This window comes from Cydia strobilella, chromosome 15, assembly GCF_947568885.1.
Source record: "Cydia strobilella chromosome 15, ilCydStro3.1, whole genome shotgun sequence".
NCBI classification, from domain to species: domain Eukaryota; kingdom Metazoa; phylum Arthropoda; class Insecta; order Lepidoptera; family Tortricidae; genus Cydia; species Cydia strobilella.
The window spans coordinates 76,355-102,448 of NC_086055.1; the positions used below are offsets into that span (position 1 = coordinate 76,355).

The 26,094-nt window shown below is 40.0% G+C and overlaps 2 protein-coding genes across 3 annotated transcripts; one reads left to right on the forward strand and one right to left on the reverse strand.

The window, feature by feature from the left end:
• Nucleotides 1-870: 870 nt before the first annotated feature.
• LOC134747685 (acid phosphatase type 7-like) lies at nucleotides 871-22,768 on the forward strand. 2 transcript variants are annotated; one of them, XM_063682292.1, is made up of 10 exons: nucleotides 871-1,224; nucleotides 9,215-9,409; nucleotides 10,950-11,071; nucleotides 11,328-11,512; nucleotides 11,905-12,111; nucleotides 12,408-12,523; nucleotides 14,012-14,153; nucleotides 21,823-21,884; nucleotides 22,147-22,238; nucleotides 22,540-22,768. In XM_063682292.1, the coding sequence occupies exons 1-10, from the start codon at nucleotides 1,131-1,133 to the stop codon at nucleotides 22,615-22,617; spliced, it is 1,293 nt and encodes a 430-aa protein (XP_063538362.1). In that variant the 5' UTR covers nucleotides 871-1,130; the 3' UTR covers nucleotides 22,618-22,768. The 2 variants fall into 2 exon arrangements, with proteins under 2 accessions (XP_063538362.1, XP_063538363.1); XM_063682293.1 differs by lacking the exons at nucleotides 21,823-21,884; nucleotides 22,147-22,238; nucleotides 22,540-22,768 and adding exons at nucleotides 14,888-14,949; nucleotides 15,483-15,571; nucleotides 17,672-18,729.
• Nucleotides 22,769-22,926: 158 nt separating this feature from the next.
• Nucleotides 22,927-26,041, reverse strand: LOC134747686 (terminal uridylyltransferase Tailor-like). The gene is made up of 3 exons (XM_063682294.1): nucleotides 25,693-26,041; nucleotides 25,183-25,341; nucleotides 22,927-24,400 (listed from the first exon to the last, which is right to left on the reverse strand). The coding sequence occupies exons 1-3, from the start codon at nucleotides 25,703-25,705 to the stop codon at nucleotides 23,355-23,357; spliced, it is 1,218 nt and encodes a 405-aa protein (XP_063538364.1). The 5' UTR covers nucleotides 25,706-26,041; the 3' UTR covers nucleotides 22,927-23,354.
• Nucleotides 26,042-26,094: the final 53 nt, after the last annotated feature.

The following is a 26,094-nucleotide window of genomic DNA, read 5'->3' on the forward strand; positions in this document are numbered from 1 at the left end:
AAATGGTTTGAGAATTTAATAAAAAACACCAAATTTAGCTTTATTAAATGATTTTAAGTCATAAACCTTAAATTCCATAAGACATTTGTTTTTTTAAATGATGTTGAATGTAATTCTGAACGCAGAAGTTGAGTCGATGCAATTTCAAAACGCATCATCAGAAATGTCAACATTGTCAACAAAAATTTTCTCACCGACTCCGACACGTAAAAATACACAACTTCCAGAGTTTTCTGTTATAATATCGTATTATCGTAAAAAATGAGTGATTCCAGTGATGAAGATGATCTAACGACGCCTGTGGATGTTGCACTTTCCTTGCTATACCTATAGTGAGGGGAAAAGTTTTGTGTTACACACGGGTGCAAATGTATTTTACTTCTCGTGTGTTGAAACACTTGCTACGCTCAGGATTCTATTTTAAAACCACTCGCTTCGCTCGTGGTTCAACTATAGAATCCTTTCGCTTACTCGTGTTTCAATTCCACACTCGCGGGTAAAATACAACTTTGCACCCTTGTATAACAAATAACTATTACTTAATTAATTTAACACCTAATTCCCTTAACAAAGTATAATATTGAGTGTTAGTGATAATTGTTGTCATATAATTTTATTACTATAGCCGGTCAAGCAATTTTGTCAGTAGAAAAAGGCGCGAAATTCAAATTTTCTATGGGACGATAACCCTTTGCGCCTACTTTTTTTTTAATTTGCCGCTCTTTTCTACTGACGGGAATGGCTTGCCAGACTATAGTTAAAATTTTGTTTCGGCGTTCAACATTTTTTTAAACTGGTCCTGGTGTTTTCTGATTTAATTTCCACAATGAGTTGGTATCCTAGTCCCAGCGAGCGTTTGACAGTTTGGTTTGACCTTGACATGCTTGACATGACGTTTAACCTAGCCTAGCGTTATAAAATATTGTATTGTATGCTTTGAATCGTTTAATTCGTTTATGCTATCGCGATAATACCTATTGCCCTTGTTTTGCTTTAAGTAATCGGAAACTGAGGATGCGCAGTTTCATTTGATTCGTAACAACACTAGTGCGCGGCCATTGTTATTATTACTTTACTTTTAATAGAAATTTAGCTACAGGCTACAGCGGGTACTGGTTGAAATTGTTACTATGAAATTATTGTTCCTTTTCTTGGTCCTGGGCGCCGCCCGGGCGTATGATTGTCCGTACTGCCAGCCCGAACAAGTTCACATCGCATTTGGAGGTAATACTTAATTTTTTTAAACATTGCATTCCTCACATTAATTCAGAATGTTTTCCAAATCAATGCGCAGTTTTACTGTGATCATTAAAACATCTTTTACTGTCAGTATAGTAGATTATTTAAAATGAAGTATAAAAGGATTTTTGTAAATGTTTTAAGTACCTAATACACAAGAATCGTTTTATTTGTTAGTAAGTACATTGTTCACCTTTAAGCACATAGCCATGTTGTAAATAAGGAAAGTTAGAACCAGGTTAGTACCTATTTACTATTTATAATAGGTAACGTGAGTCATTAACATAATATTGTGTTATGTCTTTGTTCTACAATAAAGCAATAATTATACAGTCAACATCAGAAGTAGCTGAATGAACCCACTGTTCAATATAATCTGTACACTATTTAATTATTTAAAACTTGGACAAGTTTGACATAAAACTTTTTAGGTGGTTATTAATATATATAGCAGCCATTCTCAAAGTATGCTCCGCAAAGCCTTTGTGGGGGCTCCGTGAGAAAAAAATAAAAAACCAGCTCGCTCTTCTGTGTCTGGTTCACAGTTCAACAGTGACAAACGAATAATTTTAATTTGGGCTTCGTCAAATATTTTGCTTTCCAAAAGGGTTCCATCACCAAAAAAGTTTGAGAACCGCTGCCTTATAGGATCACTTTGTTTTCCATCTGTCCATCAGGACCCTTTATCTCGTTAACGCGTGGAGGTATCAAGATGAAATAAAAACCATATCCGCAGGTCTACAGCCCCTTGAAGCTGTGAAAAAATTAAACTCCTAAGTCAACATTAAAAAAAGTTACGGCGGGTTTATGCCGCAAAAAGAGTAATTTTCCTTATTTAAAATCATGACATAAATGCTTTGTTTTATACCCATGTATGAGGTATAAGCAGTTTATTTTATAAATAATGTGTTATTTTATTATTTTGTTTCTCATACATGGAACAATGTGTGTGTTCTGAGGGCCTACTGCGAACCACGTTCGACATGTTGCCTCCCTGTCACACTTACATACGAATTTGCAAGCATGACAGAGAGGCAACACGTTGAACGTGGTTTGCAATAGGCCCTCTGGACTAGACATTGCCCACCTTAACATAATGGAATCGTAGCCAACAAGCCAACACTTTGTTTTGACAATTGAATGAAGTATAAATGGTACAACAAGCAGGAGCTGCCCTTGCCCGTGTTGTTGGACACAGACAGACAGAGGCAGCACTTGCCAGGGCCAGGGCTAACACCCTATTAAAGGTAACATAGGATTAAAGTAGCTTACACATGTGTACGAAAACCGTACTACGGGAACCACAGGAATCGTGAATAATCACTACAATTTATATTTTAAGTACTTGATGATTTATTCTGCAACACTTAGAAGCTATTTTTATCAGTGACCAGTAAGTAATGAATAGATATGAATTGAACAAAGACAACCAATGTTGCCAGCCAGATAAAACATTTTTATAATGATCTACATTTTACATTAATCTTTGCATGTTAACTTTATTGTAAATATTTCTAAGTTATTTATACAAATTAAGTCTAATATTTAAATAGATTAAAGTACATATTCAACTAAACTTGTACAATCATAATCCATGAACATAAAAAGCAATTAATCACTAAACTCAAATGATTTTCAATTATACCCTCAAGCCCTCAACTGTCAATCATGAAATTGAATGTTTACATTGTTCGTTATCCACCATTAGCTAACACATGCTATTTTACCTCTGAAATAATTATTTTATTATTTACATTATACATTATTAAGTAAAACTGCTTACATATTTCTCCTTTATCTGTCTATCAGTTGACATAAAAATGACTTCACACTGGACTAGTAATCAAACATAAAGAGCAAAAACATTTTAAAAATAACTTGTCCATTGCGGTATGTTACTGAATTACTGATAAGAAAATAAGTCAATGAGTCTCATTGTACTGATCTAATATAATAATATAAACATGTATTTTATGTAGCCAAATACATGTTAATTAATATTGTAAGGATTTAATAACAAATAATTTACATTAACATTTAACATGTACAATTTAAACTTATGCTAACAAAACCTAAAACTAAACTTTGAATATAAAAGACTTCCCCCAAATCACCTCCTTCCGGCATGGTCGCAAGGACGCTAGCGGCGTTACCCCTCTGCACCGCCAGACTTAGCCTCTGGGCAAAGAAAGCGGCCGCCCTATGATCGCCTGAGACGCCTATCAACCGGACCGACACTTCCTTTACAAAATTCTTGGTGTCGGTCGACCACGGGCCCAATGTCTCTATTGCAAGCGCCGCAAACTCGTACTCATTCGACAAGAACGCGTATTTGCGGCGCTTGATAGTTTGGGCCTGGTCCGCGGCAGTCCCAGGCTTCCGAGCCGACCCCTCCACGTGGGACGGAGCCAGCGTGTCCACGCAGGTGGCGTCCCACGCCAAAGGGCGACCCAGGCTCCAGGGCACGAGCGTGCAGCCATCAGGTCTCTTCCCGACAGCTGCGCAGAGACCTGACGGCTCCAAAGTCGCTGGGAGAGAGGCAGTGCTGAGGGCGCGGCGGATTAAGTCATTTAGGGTGGCATGCCTGTAAAGCCTGCCAGCGCTCAATCTGCAGTGCAGGCCATGCCGCCCCAGAGTGTCCACCGGCAGGGCGCACCGACTGCAAGAGTGGGATTCGCAAATTCGCAGACCCAGGCGAAGGCAAACCGCGATTCGCAGAGCTGATGGTTCTAGAGCGGAGCCCAAGTTTCGTGAAGGGAGCGCGTGCAGCCAATAACCCGATTCTTTTTCGCCACAGCCATGAGCCTGGCTCGTTCATGCTGGTCCGCGGAATTTTGTAAAATAATTTGGTGGTTCCTCTTAACATTAAAAATGTCCCATGCCGCTTGGCTTGATTTCTCTCTCGGTGATTGATCAACGGAATGGTCCGCCTCCCAAGCCATTTCCGCGTCCGCCAGGTACGACACCAACACGTTAGCGGTTGCAGGATTTCGAAGAATACCGCCAACGAGGGTGAATGTACTGTAAGCAAACGACAAAAACGCCGGGAGGGCTAGATCTCCCGTCAAACGGATACCGAGTCCACCAAATTTAATCGGGAGGGTAGCCTGAGTCCAACTTGATGGTGTAAAATTGACGTTTAGGATCCTACTAACCGTTTCCCTCAGAATATTATCGACGTTTGACGTAATTAAGGGAAATTTCCAGACTGGGGCACAGCGGAGAATATACATGAACCTTGGTGAAAAAAGGCAAAGCCGCAGAATGTAGATCGCCATGTGTGGGTTAATGTCGTATAACAAATTTGAACATTTATTAAAATGCTCGATCTTACCATTTATAGACAGCGGAATGGATTCCTCCAAAATAGGGGCTCCTAAAAGCGTAAGGGTGTCGCGCGACAAAACCGAAATGTTTGGCGTGATGAGGTTAATGTCATCGATTACAGACGACCTGGCGTCGGGGGAAATGGCGTCCGAAATGAACACCTCACACTTGTCGTAGTTAATTGCCAAACCAATCTGCGCAAACCTCTCATTTATAGTCTTTAAATCCGCTAAAACCGATGCCTTTCTGCCGCCAATAGTGCCGTCGTCAAAGTACCAAAAATTTAAATCAGACGCAAGCTGGGTGATGATCGGGTGGATGGCTAGACTAAAAATTACTGGACCCAGCGGATCCCCCTGCTGACAGCCCACACAAGATGATATTTCCTTATTTTTATACATGAGGCTAGAGGCGGAACCGTAACATTGGCATAGGTAGCCGTATATTTCTGGTAGCTCTTTCTCTACTTGGGTCAGAAGAAAACCGCGATCGATAGAGTTAAACGCGTTACGGACGTCAATCTTTGCCAGAATTTCAAAATTTTGGCTATCTATAAAAGATCGGGCCGCATGTACCGCTCCCTCGCACCCCCCCTTAAGGCCAAAACCCAGCTGAACGGGTTCAAACTTTTCTGTCAAGCGCGAATGAAACTCGCGACAGCAAATTTTAGAAGTCAGTCGCCGAAAAGTGTTTCCCACTGCTATTGGCCGAATACCGCCATCTTTTTTTTTAGGGCGATAAGGTTAGCCCCATAAAGTATAGGAGTAATTTCTCGGCAAACTTTGCCTGCGAGCATTAGGTTCGTCAGCGCAGTAAGCTCCTCTAGTAATGTTTCACCGGCATCCCCTGCGAGTCGGCTGGTCAAATCCTTTAAATGTTGCGGTGTGATGCCATCTAGGCCGCCGGCCGACCCCGCAGGAAAAGTAAGCACGGCCTGCAGAACTCCAGCCTTTGTTACTTGTAGTGGTTGGTGAGAGTGCTTCTCCTGTAACGCAGTAAGTACGGCAGGGGAGTATGACGCCAAAGTGTCACTGGAAAACAATAACCTGTTAATTTGTTAGCTATAATTATATTTTGTTGTAAAATACCTATATAATAAATAAAATAAATTGAGCCTTTATTGCTGCTCTACGTTGATGACAGTATTAGGTATTTCTTTTCCGACGGTTGGGTTTTGTAACAACAGCTTGTTTTTCGACAGAGGCCCCCTCTAAAGATTGCTATTTCTCTCTATCTCTTGCAAGTCTAATCCATCCTGGGCCGGCCACCACTTTTTTGAGGTCATCTACCCAGCGTTTCCATTGGCCACCCTGGTTCCTTGCACAGCCTATTGGGTACCATTCTGTTATCTTCCTGGTCCATTTATCAGTTTTTTCTCTTATCATATGTTCTGCCCACTTCCATTTTAGTGTTTTACATACTTTATTCGCATCTCTGAAACAACAACCAACTAAAACACAAAACAATAATACAACAGAAACAAAATACTTATTTAGTGGTTGATTAGCAACAAATACATATATTCAATTATTTATGTCACATCACATTATAGATAAAACGGTTTAGTTTACATAATGTCGGACTGTCATTGTCATAATCATAATATTATGCATGTTTATGATTGCCTGTTGATCTGTGACATGATGCTGTCTAATTCAAAGTCAATATAATTACTTATTGTTTGTGCAACAATCATGTAATTAATCATGTTATAAGGTATCATGCCCATGTTCTAACAGTTGAAACTACCAGAGAGAGTAGACTTTATGCCTTTGCAGTAAATAAATAAATAAATCCTTTGGGACAGTCTTACACAAGTCGAGCTCAAGCTAGCCCCACAGTCAGCTCTATAAGGCTTGTGTTATGGGCTTATGGTGTGCTTATAGGTACTACACGACGATATATAATTATATACTATAATAGATATAGACCAGCCATTCGCAAAGTGTGCTCCGCGGACCCCTAGGGCTCCGCAATTAAGGCCTCTGTAGGGGCTCCGCGAGAACAAAAATCATTAACCAGCTCTTCTATATCTGGTTCACGGTTCAATAGTGATGAAAAAAAAAATTTGTTGGGGCTCCGTCAAATATTTCGCTTTCCAAAGGGTTCCGCCACCAAAAAAGTTTGAGAACCGCTGATATAGACAAATACTTAAATACATAGAAAACATCCATAACTCGGAAAAAAATATCTGTGATGAACACACAAATAAATGCTTCTTCTTCGTAGGCACAGGCAGGGTCAGGGTCACTACACTCACTACACTACCGACTACGCTAGGCTAGGAAGGTTTAAGAATTGACAATTTATCAGTGTGGAGGATGAGTCATGAGTTTCATGAGAATTTATTTATTTTAAGATTATGCCTGCTATAACCAGGGGTCAAGGTCCATGGGATACTTTCATAATTTGTAACAGAATATGTACCATGGTTTGCAATAAACGAGTAGGTATGATTATGAATCATAATTTATGGTTTAAATATACCTACTATAAAGAGACTCCTTAGTGACTATACATTTTACTTCCTATTTGCAAATAGGTATTTTGTTGGTTGTATTGTAATGTTAACACTATTTGCAATCTTGAAATCGAAAAATGCATGTTTTAATTTACCATATTCTGGTCCTTGTGTTTGTTTTACTACTTTGTTCAGGATTTTGCTCCTGAAAATTGTGGGATTTGTGGGGTTAAAACACGAAATAGAGAAACTCAATTTATTGTAAATTTTGTAAACTTAACTTTGAATATTTTTTACCTCCTAAGTCCCAGCTTTTTTTAAACGTTATAGTCCTAGCTAGAGGCCTCTTGTTCATTTTTTTGCACATCAAATACTAAATATTTGCGGTCAGTCCTCCTGAACAGACTATTTACAACTCTAATATGGACTGTCAGAATACTCCGCGTGAGCATTCAAATTTGAAAGCGGGGGGCATCTTAACATTTTGTACCTAAATATGTACTATCGGTGTTTATTACTATAGTAATTTACTTAATGCTGGGACTGAAGGGTGACTTTATTATATTAGGTGAAGTTGTGCCTGTCATAAAAAATAAAATCGGGGATGCCTCTGACATGTCCAATTACAGGCCTATATCGCTCGCCACTGTTGTGGCCAAGGTATTGGACGGTTTGTGTGATGATAGTTTAGGACAAAATATTAAACTAAATGACGCTCAATTCGGATTTAGGCCGGGTCTATCGACCGAAAGCGCAATCCTTTGTTTAAAGCAGACCGTCCATTACTATACGTCACGCGAGACGCCGATATTTGCCTGTTTTTTGGATTTGTCGAAAGCGTTTGACATGGTGTCTTACGACCTATTGTGGAGGAAATTACTCAAGGAGACGACGGTCCCCCGTGACGTCGTCTCTCTTTTTCAGTATTGGTATGGTAACGGTAATGGCGGGTGCCTTGTCCGAGGAGTACGTGATGCAGTGCGGGGTCAGGCAGGGTGGATTGAGCTCTCCTACATTGTTCAATCTATATATGAATGGCCTCATCGAGGAGTTTAGCAGCGCTTGTATAGGATGTCACATAGAGGACATGTGTGTCAACAACTTAAGCTATGCTGATGACATGGTGCTGTTGAGCCCCTCGATGGGGGGTCTAATAAAAATGTTATTAGGCATTTGTGAAACGTATGCTGAGGCCCATGGGCTTAGGTACAATGCGTCTAAAAGCGAGCTCTTGCAATTTAAATCAGGCAACAAAAGTTACCAAATGCAGGAGGTTAAGCTTTGTGGAACTCCGTTAAAGAGAGTGGATACATTTAAGTACCTGGGCCACTGGGTCACAGACACACTGTCTGACGTCGAGGACATCGAGCGGGAGCGCCGAGCGCTGTGTATCCGCTGTAACATGTTGGCCCGCAGGTTTGCACGTGGTAGTAAAGAAGTAAAGTTAATATTGTTCAAAGCTTTTTGTCAAACTTTCTACACGTGCGGTCTGTAGGCTAACTTTACGCAGAGGGTGTACGGCGCTCTGCGTGTCCAATACAATGATGCATTTAGGATGCTGTTCAGGTTGCCGCGGTATTGTAGTGCCTCAGCGATGTTTGATGAGGCTCAAACAGACTGTTTTTTTGCCATCATGAGGAAGCGATGCGCGTCACTCCTCAATCGCAGCCGAAACAGCACGAACAGCATCCTTAGTACGCTGGCGCAGCGTTGGGACTCGCCCCTAGTCAAGCGGTACATGCAGCTATACGCACCTGTTGCTGCTCCGCCGCGAAAGTTATAAATGTAATGTTCTGTTATGTAATGTTTTGTTCTGTTTGTTTTGTCCAATTGTTTGTTTTGTCTAGTTAATTGTAATACTAACTCTAAATTAAGTTATTGTATGACCTAACCCTATGGACGTCAAGTTCGAAATAAAGAATTTCAATTTCAATTCAATTTCGATTATTATGTACAAAGTTTGGTACCGCAGGACTTAGGAGGTTAACTGACAAATAGAAGGCAATTTAGCTATTGCAACAACAACACAGTGAATCACATCTTTAATTTGTTTTATGTTTTTAGATTTTGGTATTCTTTAAACTGACTTCTTTAGTAAAGTTTTCTGTAAGTACTTGTCAAGTCAACATCAAGTATCAACATAACGTGGAACGGCGCTGAAGCTGAGCCATATGTACTTGATTACAGAGAAACCCAACGACATCGTGCTGACATGGACCACGTTCAACGACACGCAGGGCTCGTACGCGACCTTCGGGAAGGGGCAGCTGGAGGCCCAGGCCTCCGGGTACAGCACTCTGTTCCGAGACGGCGGCAAACAGCAACGCGAGATGTACATACACCGCGTCACGCTGCCCGGCCTCGACTATGACACCACATACGGTATTTATGATCTTTAGGTAGTATTTCCACCTCTCCTAATAATGTCGCGTGCGAAGTGGAGATGCACGGCACGAGTTACTATAGAGGAAACTTAAATCACTAGACTACGCCCGTACTAAGTTTACACTGACTAGGCAGAGACTTTCAATTCATTTATTACATTAAGATATAGAAGCGCCAGTAATCTTATTACTTTATAGTACGGGCGGTGACCGTATGATCTACTTCGTCATCCGATACAAGGATAAGCCCCATGGCACACGTTCATAAAAGTGATGCTAAGTTTGGAAAAAACAGTAAAAAAAAATTAGAATTGACCGAAAGCACGAAAAAAAGTACCACTTCCGGTTACAAAAAAAAGTGAAATTTACGTCATCTGATACAAAGATGAGACTGGTGGTAACATATATAGAAATGTATGTGTAGCTTCAGAAACCTCTCGTCTGCCAGTTCCTGTAATGCTTGTACCAGGGTATATTGATAGTACACATTTGAAGCGCCATCCATATTTGACGAAGCACTTGTCAGGAAAATTTTGCGTGATCCGTCTGTACCTATAGGTGTGCCTACAATGTTTGAGGATTCCATCATCAAATATTAACCTGAAGGTAATGGAACTAACACTACACTAACATCTCCAGCTCCACGACACGACACTACACACTACCTACCAAGTCAGAGTCAGACGATGCAACGGAGCGCAGCCACGCCGTTAAGTCGTCGCCCAAATCTAATGTTTAATTTGTCTTTGGTTTTTATTTGTAGTTTTTTTTTATGTTTCCTTGTATTCCTATTTTGTAGTTTCACAGTGCCTTGGCTTTTACTGTAATGCTATAATGTCACTTATTTCAAGACTAAATAAATAATAAATAAACCGGCCAAGTTCGAGTCGGACTCGCGCACGAAGGATTCCGTACCATTACGCAAAAAACGGCAAAAAAAAACACGTTTGTTGTATGAGCTGTTTTTAGTATTTGTTGTTATAGCGGCATCAGAAACATTATCTGTGAAAATTTCAACTGTCTAGCTATCACGGTTTATGAGATACAGCCTGGTGACAGACAGACGGGCAGTGGAGTCTTAATAGTAATAGGGTCCCGTTTTTACCATTTAGGTACGATTCTTATATAGCTCAGTTTGGCGCATCTTCGAGAAGTCTGTTAAAAGTGACAGTTCGATTTGCCCAATATGACCGTTACGTCTTTTTAGGGTTCTGTACCCAAAGGGTAACAACGGGACCCTATTATTAAGACTCCGCTGTCCGTCTGTCCGCGTCTATCCGTTTGTCTGTCTGCCACCACTGACGTCACCAGTCTTTATGAACCGTGATAGCTAGACAGTTGAAATTTTCACAGATGATGTATTTCTATTGCCGCTATAACAACAAATACTAAAAAGTACGGAACCCTCGGTGGGCTAGTCCGACTCGCACTTGGCCGGTTTTTTTAGTATATTGGTACACAAAAGATAGGGCAGTAAATTGGTTTAATTTATTTTGTAGGTTATAAAATCAACGATTATAACAGTAATTCGTTTACAGTATACAATGTGGGTTCGGACTTCGGCATGTCGGAGCGGTTCTCCTTCCACGTGCCGCCCGAGGGCAACGACATCCAAGTGCGCGCCGCCATCTACGGCGACCTGGGCAACAAGAATGCACACGTGAGTACCAACTACCAACACCCACCATCACCATCCCTCTCTCATCCTCCCACCATTACCATCCATACATCCACAACTTCCACAGGGGTCTATCGGTGGACCTGTGCTTTTATTCCCACGGAACGCTCATATGCGGCGCATTACGCGCTCGGCTCGACCACATGTAATAAACGGTCTTGCTTGATTTGTCCTTGCTGGCTTGCGTTGCGTGCAGTCCTTGACCTCACCTATCCTATACGTCGCGTGATGCTTGCAGTCCCTCCCATATCTGCAAGAAGAGGCGGAGCGCGGGAACTTTGACCTGATCCTGCACGTGGGCGACTTCGCCTACGACATGCACGACGACAACGCGAGGGTCGGCGACCAGTTCATGCGCCAGATCCAGCCCATAGCCTCGCTGGTGCCCTACATGACGTGCCCCGGCAACCACGAGGCCTCCAAGTAAATCATTTACACTTTCTTGTTATTTGTTTATACAATACAATAAGGATCAGCGCGATCGTTTGAAAATAAAAAAGTTTTAGATATGCCAAATCAAAAAAAAAACATAAACCATAGACTATAATCGTATGTACCTATATAATAGTTACAAGGGACAGAACATACGCAATGGGACTACTTTGCGTATAAGACACTTGATTTTTTTTGTTATTTGGCATGGAAAAACAAGAAGTCGACTGTTTTGACATGGCAATTAGGACTTTTTAGTAGTATATATACCTTCGTTGGCATGCATGTCTTTATTTCATGCTCATGTTTGGTCTTTCTTTCAATCACTTGTTCATGGCTGATTTTTAAAGGTAGGTATAGTAATTTGCTGAATGTTTCCGCAGTAACTTTAGCAACTACCGCGCCCGCTTCTCCATGCCGGGATATCGAGGCACCGAGAGCATGTTCTACAGCTTCGACCTCGGACCCGTGCACTTCGTGTCCATCTCCACCGAGTACTACTACTTCCTCCAATATGGAGCGCATATGTTGTTCGAGCAGTTCTCCTGGCTCCAGCAAGACTTAGCTAAGGCTAATGAACCTAAGAACAGGTAATAAAAACAACAAAAAATGTGAAATTCTGATACTTCACGTTTATTAAAGAAACTATATTGTTTTAGTGGAATGTAATTTGAAGTATTATTAATCGAGAAATATCAATCTCTTATTTTAGACCTTATAACTATGGTCACTATTATTGGTCACTTGAATGCAGTGGGTCCCATATGTTCGCCGTCGAAAAATAACACCTCTACAATCTCTTTCTCTTTCGTCTTTGTACAATAAAGAGTTTATACATACATACATACATACTCGTAACGTGGTGTGTTCCATTGCACCATTGCAGAGGCGAGCGGCCGTGGATCGTGCTGATGGGACACCGGCCCATGTACTGCAGCAACTTCGACGACATCGACTGCAGCTTCGAGTACACCAGGATAGGGATCCCCTTCTTCGGCCTGAGTGAGTCTAACATCAACCTTACTCTATACACATAAGGTGCACTCTCCTGTACTCTGATGACTGCAGCTCCGAGTACACGAGGCGAGGGATCCCCGTCATCGGCCTACTAAGTGAGGCAACTGACAATATCAACCTTATAGCCGAGGCATAAGGTCCAACTCTCAAGATATCGACTGCGGCTTAATTTTCTGAATTTTTCAATTGCTAGCTAGAACCTTGTTGAGCCCCATTTGCGTACCCCATTAAACATACCGTTTAAATTGAAAAGTCAACGCTATTTCTGCAATAATATGTTACTCTTCGAAGGCCACAAAAAATATGTGACACGCTCTTATGGCTCTACAAATAAGATCGTATCAGATAATATTGCGGCCTTCGTTGTGTAACAAATTATTGCAGGTGGCTATACAAATGCCGGATGCTTGCCTTATTGGTATTAAATTGTCCAATCTTAATCGTAAGTATTGTCATTACAGTATTCGGATTTTACAAACGTACCTAGTTTAAATACGTCCAGCAACATGTACAAATATAAATGTATTGATTGTTTATTGCACAATACATGATAAAGTAGGTGCAAAATGACGGACAAAACGCCTTAAGGCATTTTCTACCAGTCAACCAATGACTGAACCAGAAATATTAAGTAGGTGTAGAGTATTTCATTTCATTTCATTCCATGTTATTTATTCATATACATTGTGTTTGGATGTTTACATTATTAAATAAAACATGCCTATTTACAAATAATTTACAATTAAATAATTTCATTTACAATTATACAAAATGTCAAAATAATACAATATGTCAAAAATAAATAGCCAATAGTCGAATCATGATCATGATCAAGTTAAATAATAAAAGTTAAAACTCGTCAACGCTGTAATAATTTTTTTCCAACAGAAATAATTTAAGTTTCGCTTTGAATTTCTTGTGACATGTCATAGATTTAAACTCGATAGGCAACTTGTTGAACAACTTCACTGCTTGAACTCTAGCAGTTTTGCGACACCACCGCTAATCGCGACGCTGCAGTAAGAGGGAAATTTTTCGTTCTCGACTGTAGTCTTAATGCCATGTCAGCCTGTGACTCATAACACTCGATGTTTCACGACACTCGTCAAGAGAACTAAAATATAAAGAGAGGGAGCTGTCAATATCTTTAACTGTTCCATATTCAGTTCGTTTCTAAGACTGCGCAAAGCATAACAACCCGAAGCGATTGAGTCTTCAACAGACTTTAATTCCTCTTTCCAATTCAATAGATTGTCAATGTACACACCTAATATCTTTATATTGTCAACCGATTTTATTATTTGATCCGTAATTCTTATGTCAAGTCTATCATTATTCCTAGAAGTAGTTTTAAACAGTATCGCTTGTGTTTTGTTGCTGTTTAAGACCAAGCTGTTAGCATTGAACCAGCGACAGCTATTATATAGCAAATGAAATTGTAACCAAAAGTTATTACTTAACAAACATTTTTAGGCCTGTCCCTGGAACCGCTGCTAAAGCAGTACGGTGTGGACGTAGTAATCTGGGCGCACGAACATTCGTACGAGCGCACGTGGCCGCTGTATGACAGTAAGGTCTACAACGGGTCTCTGGAGCACCCGTACACTAATCCTGGGTGAGTCATCGAAAAAGTACGGTGTGGACGTGGTGGTCTGAGCGTACGAACATTCGTACGAGCGCTCGTGGCCGCTGTACGACGGCAAGGTCTACAATGGGTCTCTGGAGCTCCCCTACATTAATCCTGGGTAAGTTTGAAGTAGGGATCTTTAAATCACGGCCCGCAAACTTGTATATTTGGCCCGTGGAAATTTCGAAAGCTGGAAGGTCAAAGACCATACAATTTTAACGTATGTATTTATTTGCAATAAGGTTTACGTATTGTATGTAACAGTGTGGACGATGCTACTTTCGTTATTACCGCGGTGTATTCGGATGCCGGGAACGATAAACGTATTTAGGCAAGTCACTTTTTATACATAATATATTTTTGATTAATTGGCGCCTTTTCTTTTTGCTGGAGTAATTATTGTTATGAGTGTTGCAATTTCGTTTACTTATTGTATTATATTGTCCCTCGACTCATGTCACTATCACTTTTAATGCTTGCCGTATATTATGTTTGTCTAATAGGCTTTATCACCTCACGTGCTAGCTAGCAGGAGTACCTAGGTTTAAGTAAACGGGCGAGACGTTTAAAATTATGGCACAAATACGCATGTATCGTTTAGGAAATAAAAGCTAGTGCAAATCATTTTGAACACTTCGTCCGTTTAGCATTTTATTATGTTTGTTTGCTTCGGTTGCCGCTCTCGTTCACGAACGTGCGTGTGCGTGTGCGTATGGTTGCAGCGCTCCCGTGCACGTGGTGACGGGCTCGGCCGGCTGCCAGGAGAACCACAGCCAGTTTAACGGTGAATATTTTACTTAACGTTTTAATATCACGCGGTACAGACGGGGGGTATAATTATTTTCCATCGCGTTTTCACGGAAACGTACGACCCGGTCTCGCTACTTCGGTCGGACTCGGTACAAAAAGTACCGACGTCGACCGAAGGAGCGCGACAATTACGAACGCTTCCGAGAAAATATGGAAAACAATTATGTACTCCGTCCGTATCGGACTAGTGAAACGAATGAAAGCGTCGTTTCTGTAGAAATAGAATTATATGGGGCATTTTCTATGAAAGGAGACCTGATTGTTAATGGCGCTCACGCCGCACAGCGCCGCGCGGCATCGTATTTGTATCGGAGCATCGTTAATAATGGCGGAAGCGCCATCGACAATGAGGTCCCTTTTTATAGAAAATACCACACATGTTATATTATTAAATTGAATAATCTTTTCCATCTCTCTGTCGGAATTAATGTTCAATACCTACTCGTGATAGTTTAAGTTTCGTTGTTAGTAAGCCTTGTAATTGTAAATATGTGTGGTGTGTGTTAGTTACACGGCCGGAGTGGTCGGCGTTCCGCACGCCGGCGTACGGCTACACGCGGCTGCTCGCCGCCGGGGCGCAGCTACACTTCGAGCAGGTACCGTGACCGTGACGTGCCTACTTACCTTAAAACCAGCGCTCAAAAACCAAACGCCCGAGTTAAGCCTTTATTAGGCGGAGGGAATTTATTTCCTTATGATTCTGAACTTTATTGCAAAGTGCTAGGTTTTAATTTTTCATACTTTCTGACACTTTTATGCCCATGAAAGGGTTAAAGAAATCGATGTCGTGAATCACGAGGACGCCGTTGCCAAAAGTCGTTCTGACCGTCTTGAAGATTCGACACACTGGCGTCTCTGACACCAAAATGAACTTGTTCAGATTGCAAAATTATGTGATTTAGTTAGCATTCGCGCGTACTTAGAGTTGTGCCGTTCTCGAAAACGTTCTCCATTTCCTGTGGGAAATATTCTCGAGCGAGAACATTCCCCGTACAAAACGGAGAACGTTCTCGAGAACGGCGCGACTCTCCTCGTCCTCGTTCGTACATATATGTATTGCCGCGAGCGAGACGCACGGGCGAATGATAACAAAATGACATCATTTTTATGTTGGAATGTATATTCAAATTGGCTTCTCCATTTTTATAAACAATACGAGTAGATTAAATTATTATAATTGAAAGTGCGCCTTCTCTTAACCTTTCATGTACTCGTTTATATAAATCAGGGATGTATTCAAATCAAACAATGTGTAGGTATAGTATGAATTTTCTCAAACGATTTTTGCACGTAAAACCCTAACTAAACTGTTAAACAAAAGCCATTGTTTCTTTTGCGTGAGCGGTTCCAGGCACGTGGCAAAGAAACAATGTCCTTTAAAAAGCAACTGTACCGTGGTGGTTTTCAAGTTCAAGTCTATGTACGATCGACCGCCTCACTGTAGGCGAGCGCTCATATTATTACGGCATGTATTTAACAGATCACCAGATTTACTAAAATTTAACACCAAAAAAATCGTTTGTACCACCAGAAATAATGAATGTCAGGGTCGCAGTTCTAACCTAACCTAACCCACTTTACAGTAGCATTTTGTTTCTGTAAGGGTCGCAGTTCTAATCTAACCTAACCCACTTTACAGTAGCATTTTGTTTCTGTAAGGGTCGCAGTTCTAACCTAACCTAACCCACTTTACAGTAGCATTTTGTTTCTGTAAGGGTCGCAGTTCTAACCTAACCTAACCCACTTTACAGTAGCATTTTGTTTCTGTAAGGGTCGCAGTTCTAACCTAACCTAACCCACTTTTCTTCTAGCATTTCGTTTCTGTAAGGGTCGCAGTTCTAACCTAACCTGGGTTAGGTTACTTTTATAGTAGCATTTCGTGTCTGTAAGGGTCGCAGTTCTAACGTACAGTGCGGGGTACGGGGGGTTGAGCGGGAAAGGGCTAGTAATTTTGGCATCATTTTACTTTATTTGGTAATATGTATACATTTTTTAGTAATCATAGCGGTTTATTTAGGTAAAAATATCGCATTAATTTGCTCTTCAAGATTTGGTGGTCATTCATTATATTTGGTGGTCATTCATGATTTTTGGTGTTTGAATACAATTTTAAGTGCAATCGTGATTTAAGCAGGTGGTAGTTTTGTAATTTTAGACCTTATTTTTTGGTGTTTAGTATTTTTTGGTGAAAGAGATTTCTTTATTTAGGGTACCAAAGTATTTTTGGTGGTAATTATATTTGGTGCCTATTATTACATAGATTAGAACCTTAAAACCCATACGATACAGCAGCTTTTTAAACGACATTATTGCGTTGCCACGCGCTCAGAACGGGAGCCGACCGCTCACAAAAAGAAACAATGGCTTTTGTCGAAAAGATTAGGGTCTTGTTAGGTTGGTAACATCACTAGTCTAGTTTGACATTTAGTGTTTTCTGTGGAAACTCCTTCTTCCACCCAAGATGGCGTCGCTGTACAAGTGTCGGGACTGAGCTCCACAAGTATTTAAGTAAAATAAATTATATAAAGTCAGTTCGTCTTTCTTTCATCACCATTATAACAGGTCTTAGGGGTAAAAATCATTTGAGAAAATTCCAACTATATAATATATATGAATAACATATTATGTTTTTCATCTACCGAAATTAAATACAACATTTATGAATTTTGGAGATAAATGAGTTGTTACATCGTCAGGTGGACGTGGAGCAGGGCGGCAAGGTGGTGGACACCTTCCGAATCGTCAAGGACCGCCACGGGGCCTACCACTACGACTAAACCGTGGGCCCACATATCCCTACTAGTAATAAACCAAGCACGGGCCTTGTACCACTGCCACTAGCACTAGACCATGCTACACTACAGGCCTCACCCTACCTGCCTTGTACTGGGTCTTATACCGCTCCCAAGAAACAACCCGGAGGGTAACTAAACCACAGGCTCTACCGCTACCGCTCTCTAACACCGCGCGCTAACACTAAACGATGGGCCCCATACACACCCCCTATACTATGGCCTGGTGGGCCCTACACTACACCGCTACCTGACATTGGGCCTCATACTGCTGCCACTGGACACTTGACACTGGATCGACCAACAACGTGTCTACATATAAACCATCAAACACAGTCGTCATAATTAATAATGATTTGATATCTGTACTACATACAAGGTTCTCAAAAGTATCTCAATATTGATCTTATTAAATGCTTTCGCCATATTACAATAGAAAACACCTAAAAAACACTCCAACGCGTTGATAGTCGTGTTTAAATCGAGCTCCTTATGCTTCGTTTCGATATTTGTGGCTTTCCATCACAGAAGGGTCCTAATATGCTTCAAGTACAATAAGGATGTTTCATCTGAAATTTCAATAGAAATTCTGATAAAAATTTCCTTATTGCAGGTAAAGCATATGCACCCTTCTGTTCTGGAAAGCCACATATAATCTCATGGCCATTATACCTACATCGAAAGCATCAAAGGTCACTGGGAGACTGTATCAATAGATATTAGGTAAGCTAGGATTACGAGCTACCTACATTTGTGATGTATTATATATATTTTCTTATGCATGTTTTTTAAGTTTTTTTTGCTCTTTGAAACAGCTTTAATAAAAAACGTAACGGAATCTCGAAATTGTATACCTATGTATATTAATATTAGATATGGGTTTAGCGTTATTCGCTGTACTAAATGTAGTGCCAATCATGTAATTGTATTTCCTAATAAATTTTACAAATAAATTGCTTTCATTTTACTCTCCTTAATACGTAAAACTACAAATGAAATACACTTCTCTGAACCTATAGTCTGGTTTTTAAACTATAAAAAACTACGCCATACATTTTCTATGCAAGTGAACGTTTTATACTATTTCCTATGAATAGTAGGTATGTACTTCAAAGTAAAAAAAAAACAGTACTAAAATGTTGTTTTCAGTAATTGAAACTTTATTAACTTGTTTTGAGTAGGAGCTATTTGCGACTTTAAATACTTAATTTTATAAAGTTAACGAATCGTTAGTTAACGGTGTGGATGCGATGCTCGTACCTATTGCATAACATAAGTGAGCAATAAGTTTAATAGTTTGACTACAAGTATACCTACGTTTCACACACGCGCTCGTAAGAAAACAATAAAAATGTAGGTATGGTCAAGTTGGGTAAGTGAAACATACTTTTCCCCTCACTAGCTCGGAAAGTTGTCTTATCCTTTAAAACAAGCGGGGAAAACGCATTTTATCCACTAGTGGGGAAAGTAATTTGACCTTGGATGGAGCGTGTTTAAGTAGCTTGACAGATAACAAAACGTAAAACGCTCATAATAATGATTCGTTTGATATTAATTATCATTAAACAAATGGTTTGAGAATCTAATAAAAAATACCAAATTTAGCTTTATTTAATGATTTTATGTCATAAACCTTAAAGTTCCATAAGAAACGTTTGTTTTTTAATAATGATGTTAAATATAAGTTGAGTCGATGCAATTTCAAAACGCATCATTGACATTTCATACGGCAGAAATGTCAACATTGTCAACAAAATTTTTACTTAAAAACTTCTCACGTAAAAATACAGAATTTCCAGAGTTTTTTGTTATAATATCGTAAAAAATAAGTGATTTCAGTGATGAAGATGATCTAACGCCTGTGGTTGTTGCACTTTCCTCGCTATAGTGAGGTGAAAAGTTTTGTGTTACACACGGGTGCAAATGTATTTTACTTCTCGTGTGTTGAAACACTTGCTACGCTCATGATTCTATTTTAGAACCATTCGCTTCGCTCGTGGTTCAACTATAGAATCCTTTCGCTTGCTCGTGTTTCAATTCCACAGTATCCACACTCGCGGGTAAAATACAACTTTGCACCCTTGTATAACAAATAACTATTTTAATACAGTCGCTCAAAAAGTGCTACTTTTCGTGGCTGTTTAGCGTGCGGAAAGTTGGTTTTCGCGAACTAGTGCTTTTTACTTTTCCAATTTTTTTAAATTTTTACTTGTTCCAATTCATGACTACTTATTGATAGTGTAAAAATACGAAAAATATGCATATTTCATATTTTATTACTTGCCTCTTCATCATTATAAGTATTATAACACGTTTATTTTTTAATGTTGAAAAACCGTTCTTAATAAGTTGTCTGAATGGAACGGAACGCCTGTCAAAGAAGAGGCGTATTTTTTTACTGCAAGAATGTTTTAAGTTTCCAAAGGCAACATTCGATATTGTTTTTATAAATATACGATACACAAATAATCGTAAATAACGATATTTAGGTAATAATAGTACAATGTTTTAATATTTACTATTGTTTCTGTCTTGTGGGTTCAATAATAATAACAAGATCTATTCTAGTCGAATAAAAGCTAGAAAAACACCTCTTCATAATGTCAATATCAATGATGTCACAGAATTAATAATATAAGTTTCGAATTCCGTTCCTTACTTGTTGCTTTTCTTATTTTTTGGCAACTGTATTAAAAAACGTCCTTCGATACACGTGCGGAAATGTACTATTATTTTGCTTGGGGCAAGAGAACCAGTATGAAGATTCCATACAAGTGTTTCCTTTGCCCTTAATATTGCAAGTAACAGCAGCAGTCTGAGCTTATATCTCTGCGATAAGGTTTCCGACTTGTCCTCTAAGTGTGGACGATGGTATAGTGCGACATAAAATAGTACTTTAAATAAAAATTTCCATGCTAAATTGTTGCCATGTTTAAGCATTTTACGTCAAAAAGGTGACAGTTAAATAGGAAGTGGCGTCCTCATTTATTTTCTACAATTTCTTGTCGGACTATACATACCTACCGACATATACTAAAGTGACCATTATTTTGTAGGTATACATTTTATTTTTCACCTCAGCAGCTCGAACAAGCCTACTTTCGTCACTCCCTGGAGTGAGGAAAGTGAAACAATGTAGCTTTTTAATTTAGTGAAGGCCATGAACTTCATACTACGGTACGATACGGTACGGTACGGTACGGTCCGGTCCGGTCCGGTCCGGTCCGGTCTCGTATCGTATCGTATCTTATCGTATCGTACATATTATAATACTTATTTTTCTGTTTATTCTGTGTAATTCGAAATACATTTTAACCTTTAATATGTTCTCACTACTGAGGTGAAAAATTATGTGTGCAACACGAGAGCAAAGTTATTTTACATATCGTGTTTTTGAGTCCCTCGCTAAGCTCAAGATTCTACCTTAGAATCACACGCTTCGCTCGTGATTCAATTATAGAATCTTTCGCTTTCTCGGGACTCAAAATAAACACTCGCAAGAAAAACCAACTTTCCTCTCTTGTTGCACAAATAACTATCGTTGCGTTCCAATGGCGTTTGTTACTTGTGAATTACGACCGGTTTGGCCTAGTGGGTAGTGACTCTGCCTGTGAAGCCGATGGTCCTGGGTTCGAATCCCGGTAAGGGCATTTATTTGTGTGATGAGCACAGATATTTGTTCCTGAGTCATGGGTGTTTTCTATGTATTTAAGTATTTATATATTATATATATCGTTGTCTGAGTACCCATAACACAAGCCTCCTTAGGCTTACCGTGGGACTTAGTCAATCTGTGTAAAAATGTGATATAATATTTATTTATTTATTATTTATTTATTTATTTATTACTCCAAAAACCTTTGTACTAGAAGGGTTAAGCCTTTATAAGACAGGAAAAATATTTCCCACAGTGATTATGAACTTTATTTCAAAGTGGTAGGGTTCATTGTTGCATAATGTCTGACCCCCCCCCCCCCCCCCCCCCCTACGCCCCTTGAAGGGTTAAGTGGTAAGGCCGTAGTGAGATGGAGATGTGACTCGATGACGTGTTTCAGGGCGCCCGTGCACGTGGTGACGGGCTCCGCGGGCTGCCAGGAGGGCCGCGACCGCTTCTATCGTGAGTAGCTACGAGTATAACCCGACCCTGATATCTTTGTATGATGTGAGGTGAGGCTCAGTCACGACACCAAAAGGTTGATGTGTACCATGATGAGATACCTACGTTGATACCGCGGGCACTGATGGGAATAGTTTTCATTCAATCATTCCCATTTGTCCGCGCTTCATGTACGTCTAAAACCAAAGAGACTGTAGTGGTGGCGGCAATGTGCCTATTAACAATGATCTCTTCGATGAATAAGTAGTACAATAAATTGCAGATAACCCGTACTCGTGGTCGGCGTTCCGTGCGCAAGACTACGGCTATACGCGCTTCGTGGCGCACAACCGGACGCACCTCTACATGGAGCAGGTGAGCTTTGAAGCCCCAGCGGAGGCCTAAGAGGGTGGCGAACATAAGAACGTACAGCCAATATCGATATACCGTTATCTTCCTCTCTGTCCTTCGAATATGCAAGAGCGATAGAGAAGTAGATAACAATATTTCCATTTATGCGGTCAGGGCAGATACCCAAGGCCTCGCTGTTGCAGGGTTATTTTTTTATGTTATTTTTTCCTACGGTTGAAAATCAAAGCAATATACGGTCGTGGACGGAATAGTCCCTATGAAGGAATTAGCCACATTGACCTTACATAATTATGTTATATTCCAGGTGTCCGCGGAGCTCAAAGGCCAGGTGATCGACTCCTTCTGGCTCATCAAGACCAAGCTCTCCTTCAACATGCCTTGAATTCTAATCAACATATAAATATATATATATATATATACGTCATTTATATTTATAATATTAATGTTATATAATATTAATTCATGAAGTTTGAATTGAACCTTTATTAACCCAAGATCTAACTACAATATTTAGGTTTTTTGTTACTTTACTAGGTACCTACTAAAACTAACTAAGACCATTCGATATGAAGAGTTTCATTCTCGTTATGCATTTCTTAGCAAGTATTATTTTCAGTACAAACAAATAAATAAATAATTATGTTTTTTTATATAAAAGGTTTTATTATTACTTTATTATTCTTGTACATTCTCCATCAATTGATTGAGATGCCACATTTTAAAGAATGTGATTTAGCTTAATCTATTTTTAAAATAGAAACAATATCAATCATCACATGTAGCATATCATTCACAATGATAATTAAATTTTATTTAAAGTCAACTTGTAAAAATCTCTTGTCAATGCAGACTAAGTTAAAGTTAAAAGACATTTACTACATTGAAAAGAGTACAATTTTGTAGTAAAACATATCCAAATTATCCAAGCGGTTAATAGAATATTCTAAAACGAGAGCCATCGAGACAAAGTAAAAACGTATACATACAACACTTACTTTCAACATGACTCCAGTCTAAAAATTATATAACACATTTTTCCAAGACAATTATAAGTATTACGTAAAAAAAACACATCATCAATTCAAACCACTATTAAATCAATAATGAATTATGAGCAAGCTATCGTTTCCCCCTTTTCTTATTAATGTGCTCATACAAGGCGTGTATGTTGTTCCTCACAGCCTTCTTCAAATTGTTGAAGCCCTGGGTCTGCTGCGGCTTCCTCACTTTGTTCTGCAGCTTGGCCTTGGCGGCCACCACGCTCGGCGCCCCCGCCGCGCGCGTCAGCAGCAGCGCCTGCAGATACTCCTCGCTCGGCTTACTAGAATACAGAGTAGCCGCCAACTTCAAATACGAACATACCTTCCGGCTCAACTTGAAGAACACCCCCACAGTACAGTTCCGACTGTGATCGAACGGATCCTGCACGCACATCGGCGTATCCAACTTGAGCGGCTGACACATCCCATTTCTGTACAGATCTTTATACAGATCAAATTCTTCCGGCACATCATTTAACTTCTTAAAACATTCCCGGACTATAGGATACCCGAGGAACGGAGATACTATACTGTTCTCGAAGTCGTAACTGCCGTAGTAGGAGAAGAAACCGCCTAAGATCTGCAGCAGCGACCGTTCGTTGTTGCTCCTATGCTCGCGTTCTTCAAACGCAGTATTCCAATTGTCGACATAATCATAAGGGACGAGCTTCTGTAAATCACACACGGGGGGTAATATTCCTATGTGTTGGAGGTAGAAGATTACTAGTAACGTTAAAGCGTAATTTGGCATTAAATTCGTGCCGGTTAAATTGTGAGCCTTGGACCAGTATTTAACTAGTATGGCGAGATCGAGCGCTCTTCTGTCCGAGTGGAGTAGATAGCATATCAGCTTGCTGTTTCTGACGCCTGACGGGCTTTTGAAGCTTAGATCGCAGTTGGTCCGAGTGGGGGTATGGAGGAACTTGACGATGGGGACTTTAGCTTGGGCGATGGCGAAGAGTTGTGCGAAGATGTTGGGTCGGCGGCGGAGGATGTTGCGGGCGGTGATGACGAGGTTGTCGCCGGCCATGCGGTACCACACGGGGACGTGCACGTAGCAGTCCACGTCGCTCGTCTTGATGCCCATGCCCGTCACCACGGACCCGAATGGGATCACTTCACAGCCTGAACCAGAAAATATTAAAATAATGTTAAATTATAAAAGAAAACATTTACGTAAGAATAAAATGTATGGCTCAGGAGTAAACAAAATAATAACTCAAATTTATAAGACATTAAAGTAGCGTGAGTGGCGTACTTTTTAACCCGCGACGCAAAAATGGGCCGATTTCGATGCGTTTTTTTTTTACGTGATAGCGAGTTTTCTTGCGGTGCTTCTTAGCCATGTTTCGTGGAAATTGATCCAGCAGTTTGAAGAGTATCAGGTCTTTTCCAAAATGACGTAAGGCATTTTTGGCATAAAATGGATTTTGTAGGCATATAGCGTAGTGTAGGGGTTTTTTAATTTAATATTTATTACCCAGGATCGGTAAGGTATTAAGATAGGGCTAAGTTAATAAACACTAAAGTAATAAACACAAGGCATATACAAAGGCAAATGCAATATTCACACAAATCACACACAGACAATATTTGCGAGGGCAGATTGCAAGCAAAACATGAAAATGTTAAAGTTGGCTCGATAGAAAAAAAACACAAAAACAAAACATGTCAATTTTTATTTATTTTTAAATTTATGTATATATTGTTACCCTGCATAACATGGCAGTATTATTTTAGTTAGTAATAGGTAAAAACCTGCGGTAAGCTGCTCGTCATGTAGGTGGTCATACCTGGCCACTGTCCTCGATGTCCCAAAACAGGCAGCGAGGCTCTCCACCTCCTCCCGTAACAGCCGCACGTATCGGAACAGGCAGGCCACCTGCTCGTAATGTAGATGTTCATACCTGGCCACTGTGTCCTCAATGTATTCTCAACGTCTCGGAACAGGCAGCGGAAGCTCTCCACCTCCTCCCGGGACAGCCGCACATAGCGGAACAGGCAGGCCACCTGCTCATCGAAATCACCCTCCAGCCGCATCCATGATGGGTCTAGGATTTCTCCGCCTGCAATAATTGCTTTTAATATGACATTTTTAGTTCAGGGGTGTCTAATGAAATGTTGATGGTTATTAAACAATAAACTATATTATATCATATGTTCCTATACTATATGTATATAATCCATAATCAGTGCACCGTCGTGAACTATTTTAAAAACAGACTCGAACATTTTATGAATGGACAAAACACAAGTGCACGTATCGTATCAGCTATAAGCTGCCTGTCAATTTATATACACGGTGGTTTTTTTTTACTCCGTTAATTTCGGGGTATGAAAACTAGTAGTTATAAACTTCTTATTACGAAAGTTGATGTTATGGTGATGCTAAGGAGAAATACAAATAACGTGTTTACCTTGAGTGTCCATGATTCCCGTTAATCGTGAATATCAGCATAACATCATAAGTTGTGATTTAGAAGTACTCTTATTCGTACAGCAACCAAACAATGTAACAAATTATGTAAAATATTGTAGTAAATAATAATATTATATCTTTAGCTCAACATGGGCTATCAGTTCAGTTCAGTTCAGTTTTTGGTTCTTATGGCATCTGTCCATTGGGACAATTTTGCCAGCATCAAGGTTGTGGGAGCAGAATTTCAGTATCAGAACTCGATCCAGTCCGTGTAGATGCTTGATCGGTTGAAGAATCTAAACTACTATAGGAATAAAAATAGAAAAAATGGACGGCCAGAAAAACCAATAGAAACATGGGCTATCGTTTCGGTTAGAATGTCATTTGTCATTGTCAAATC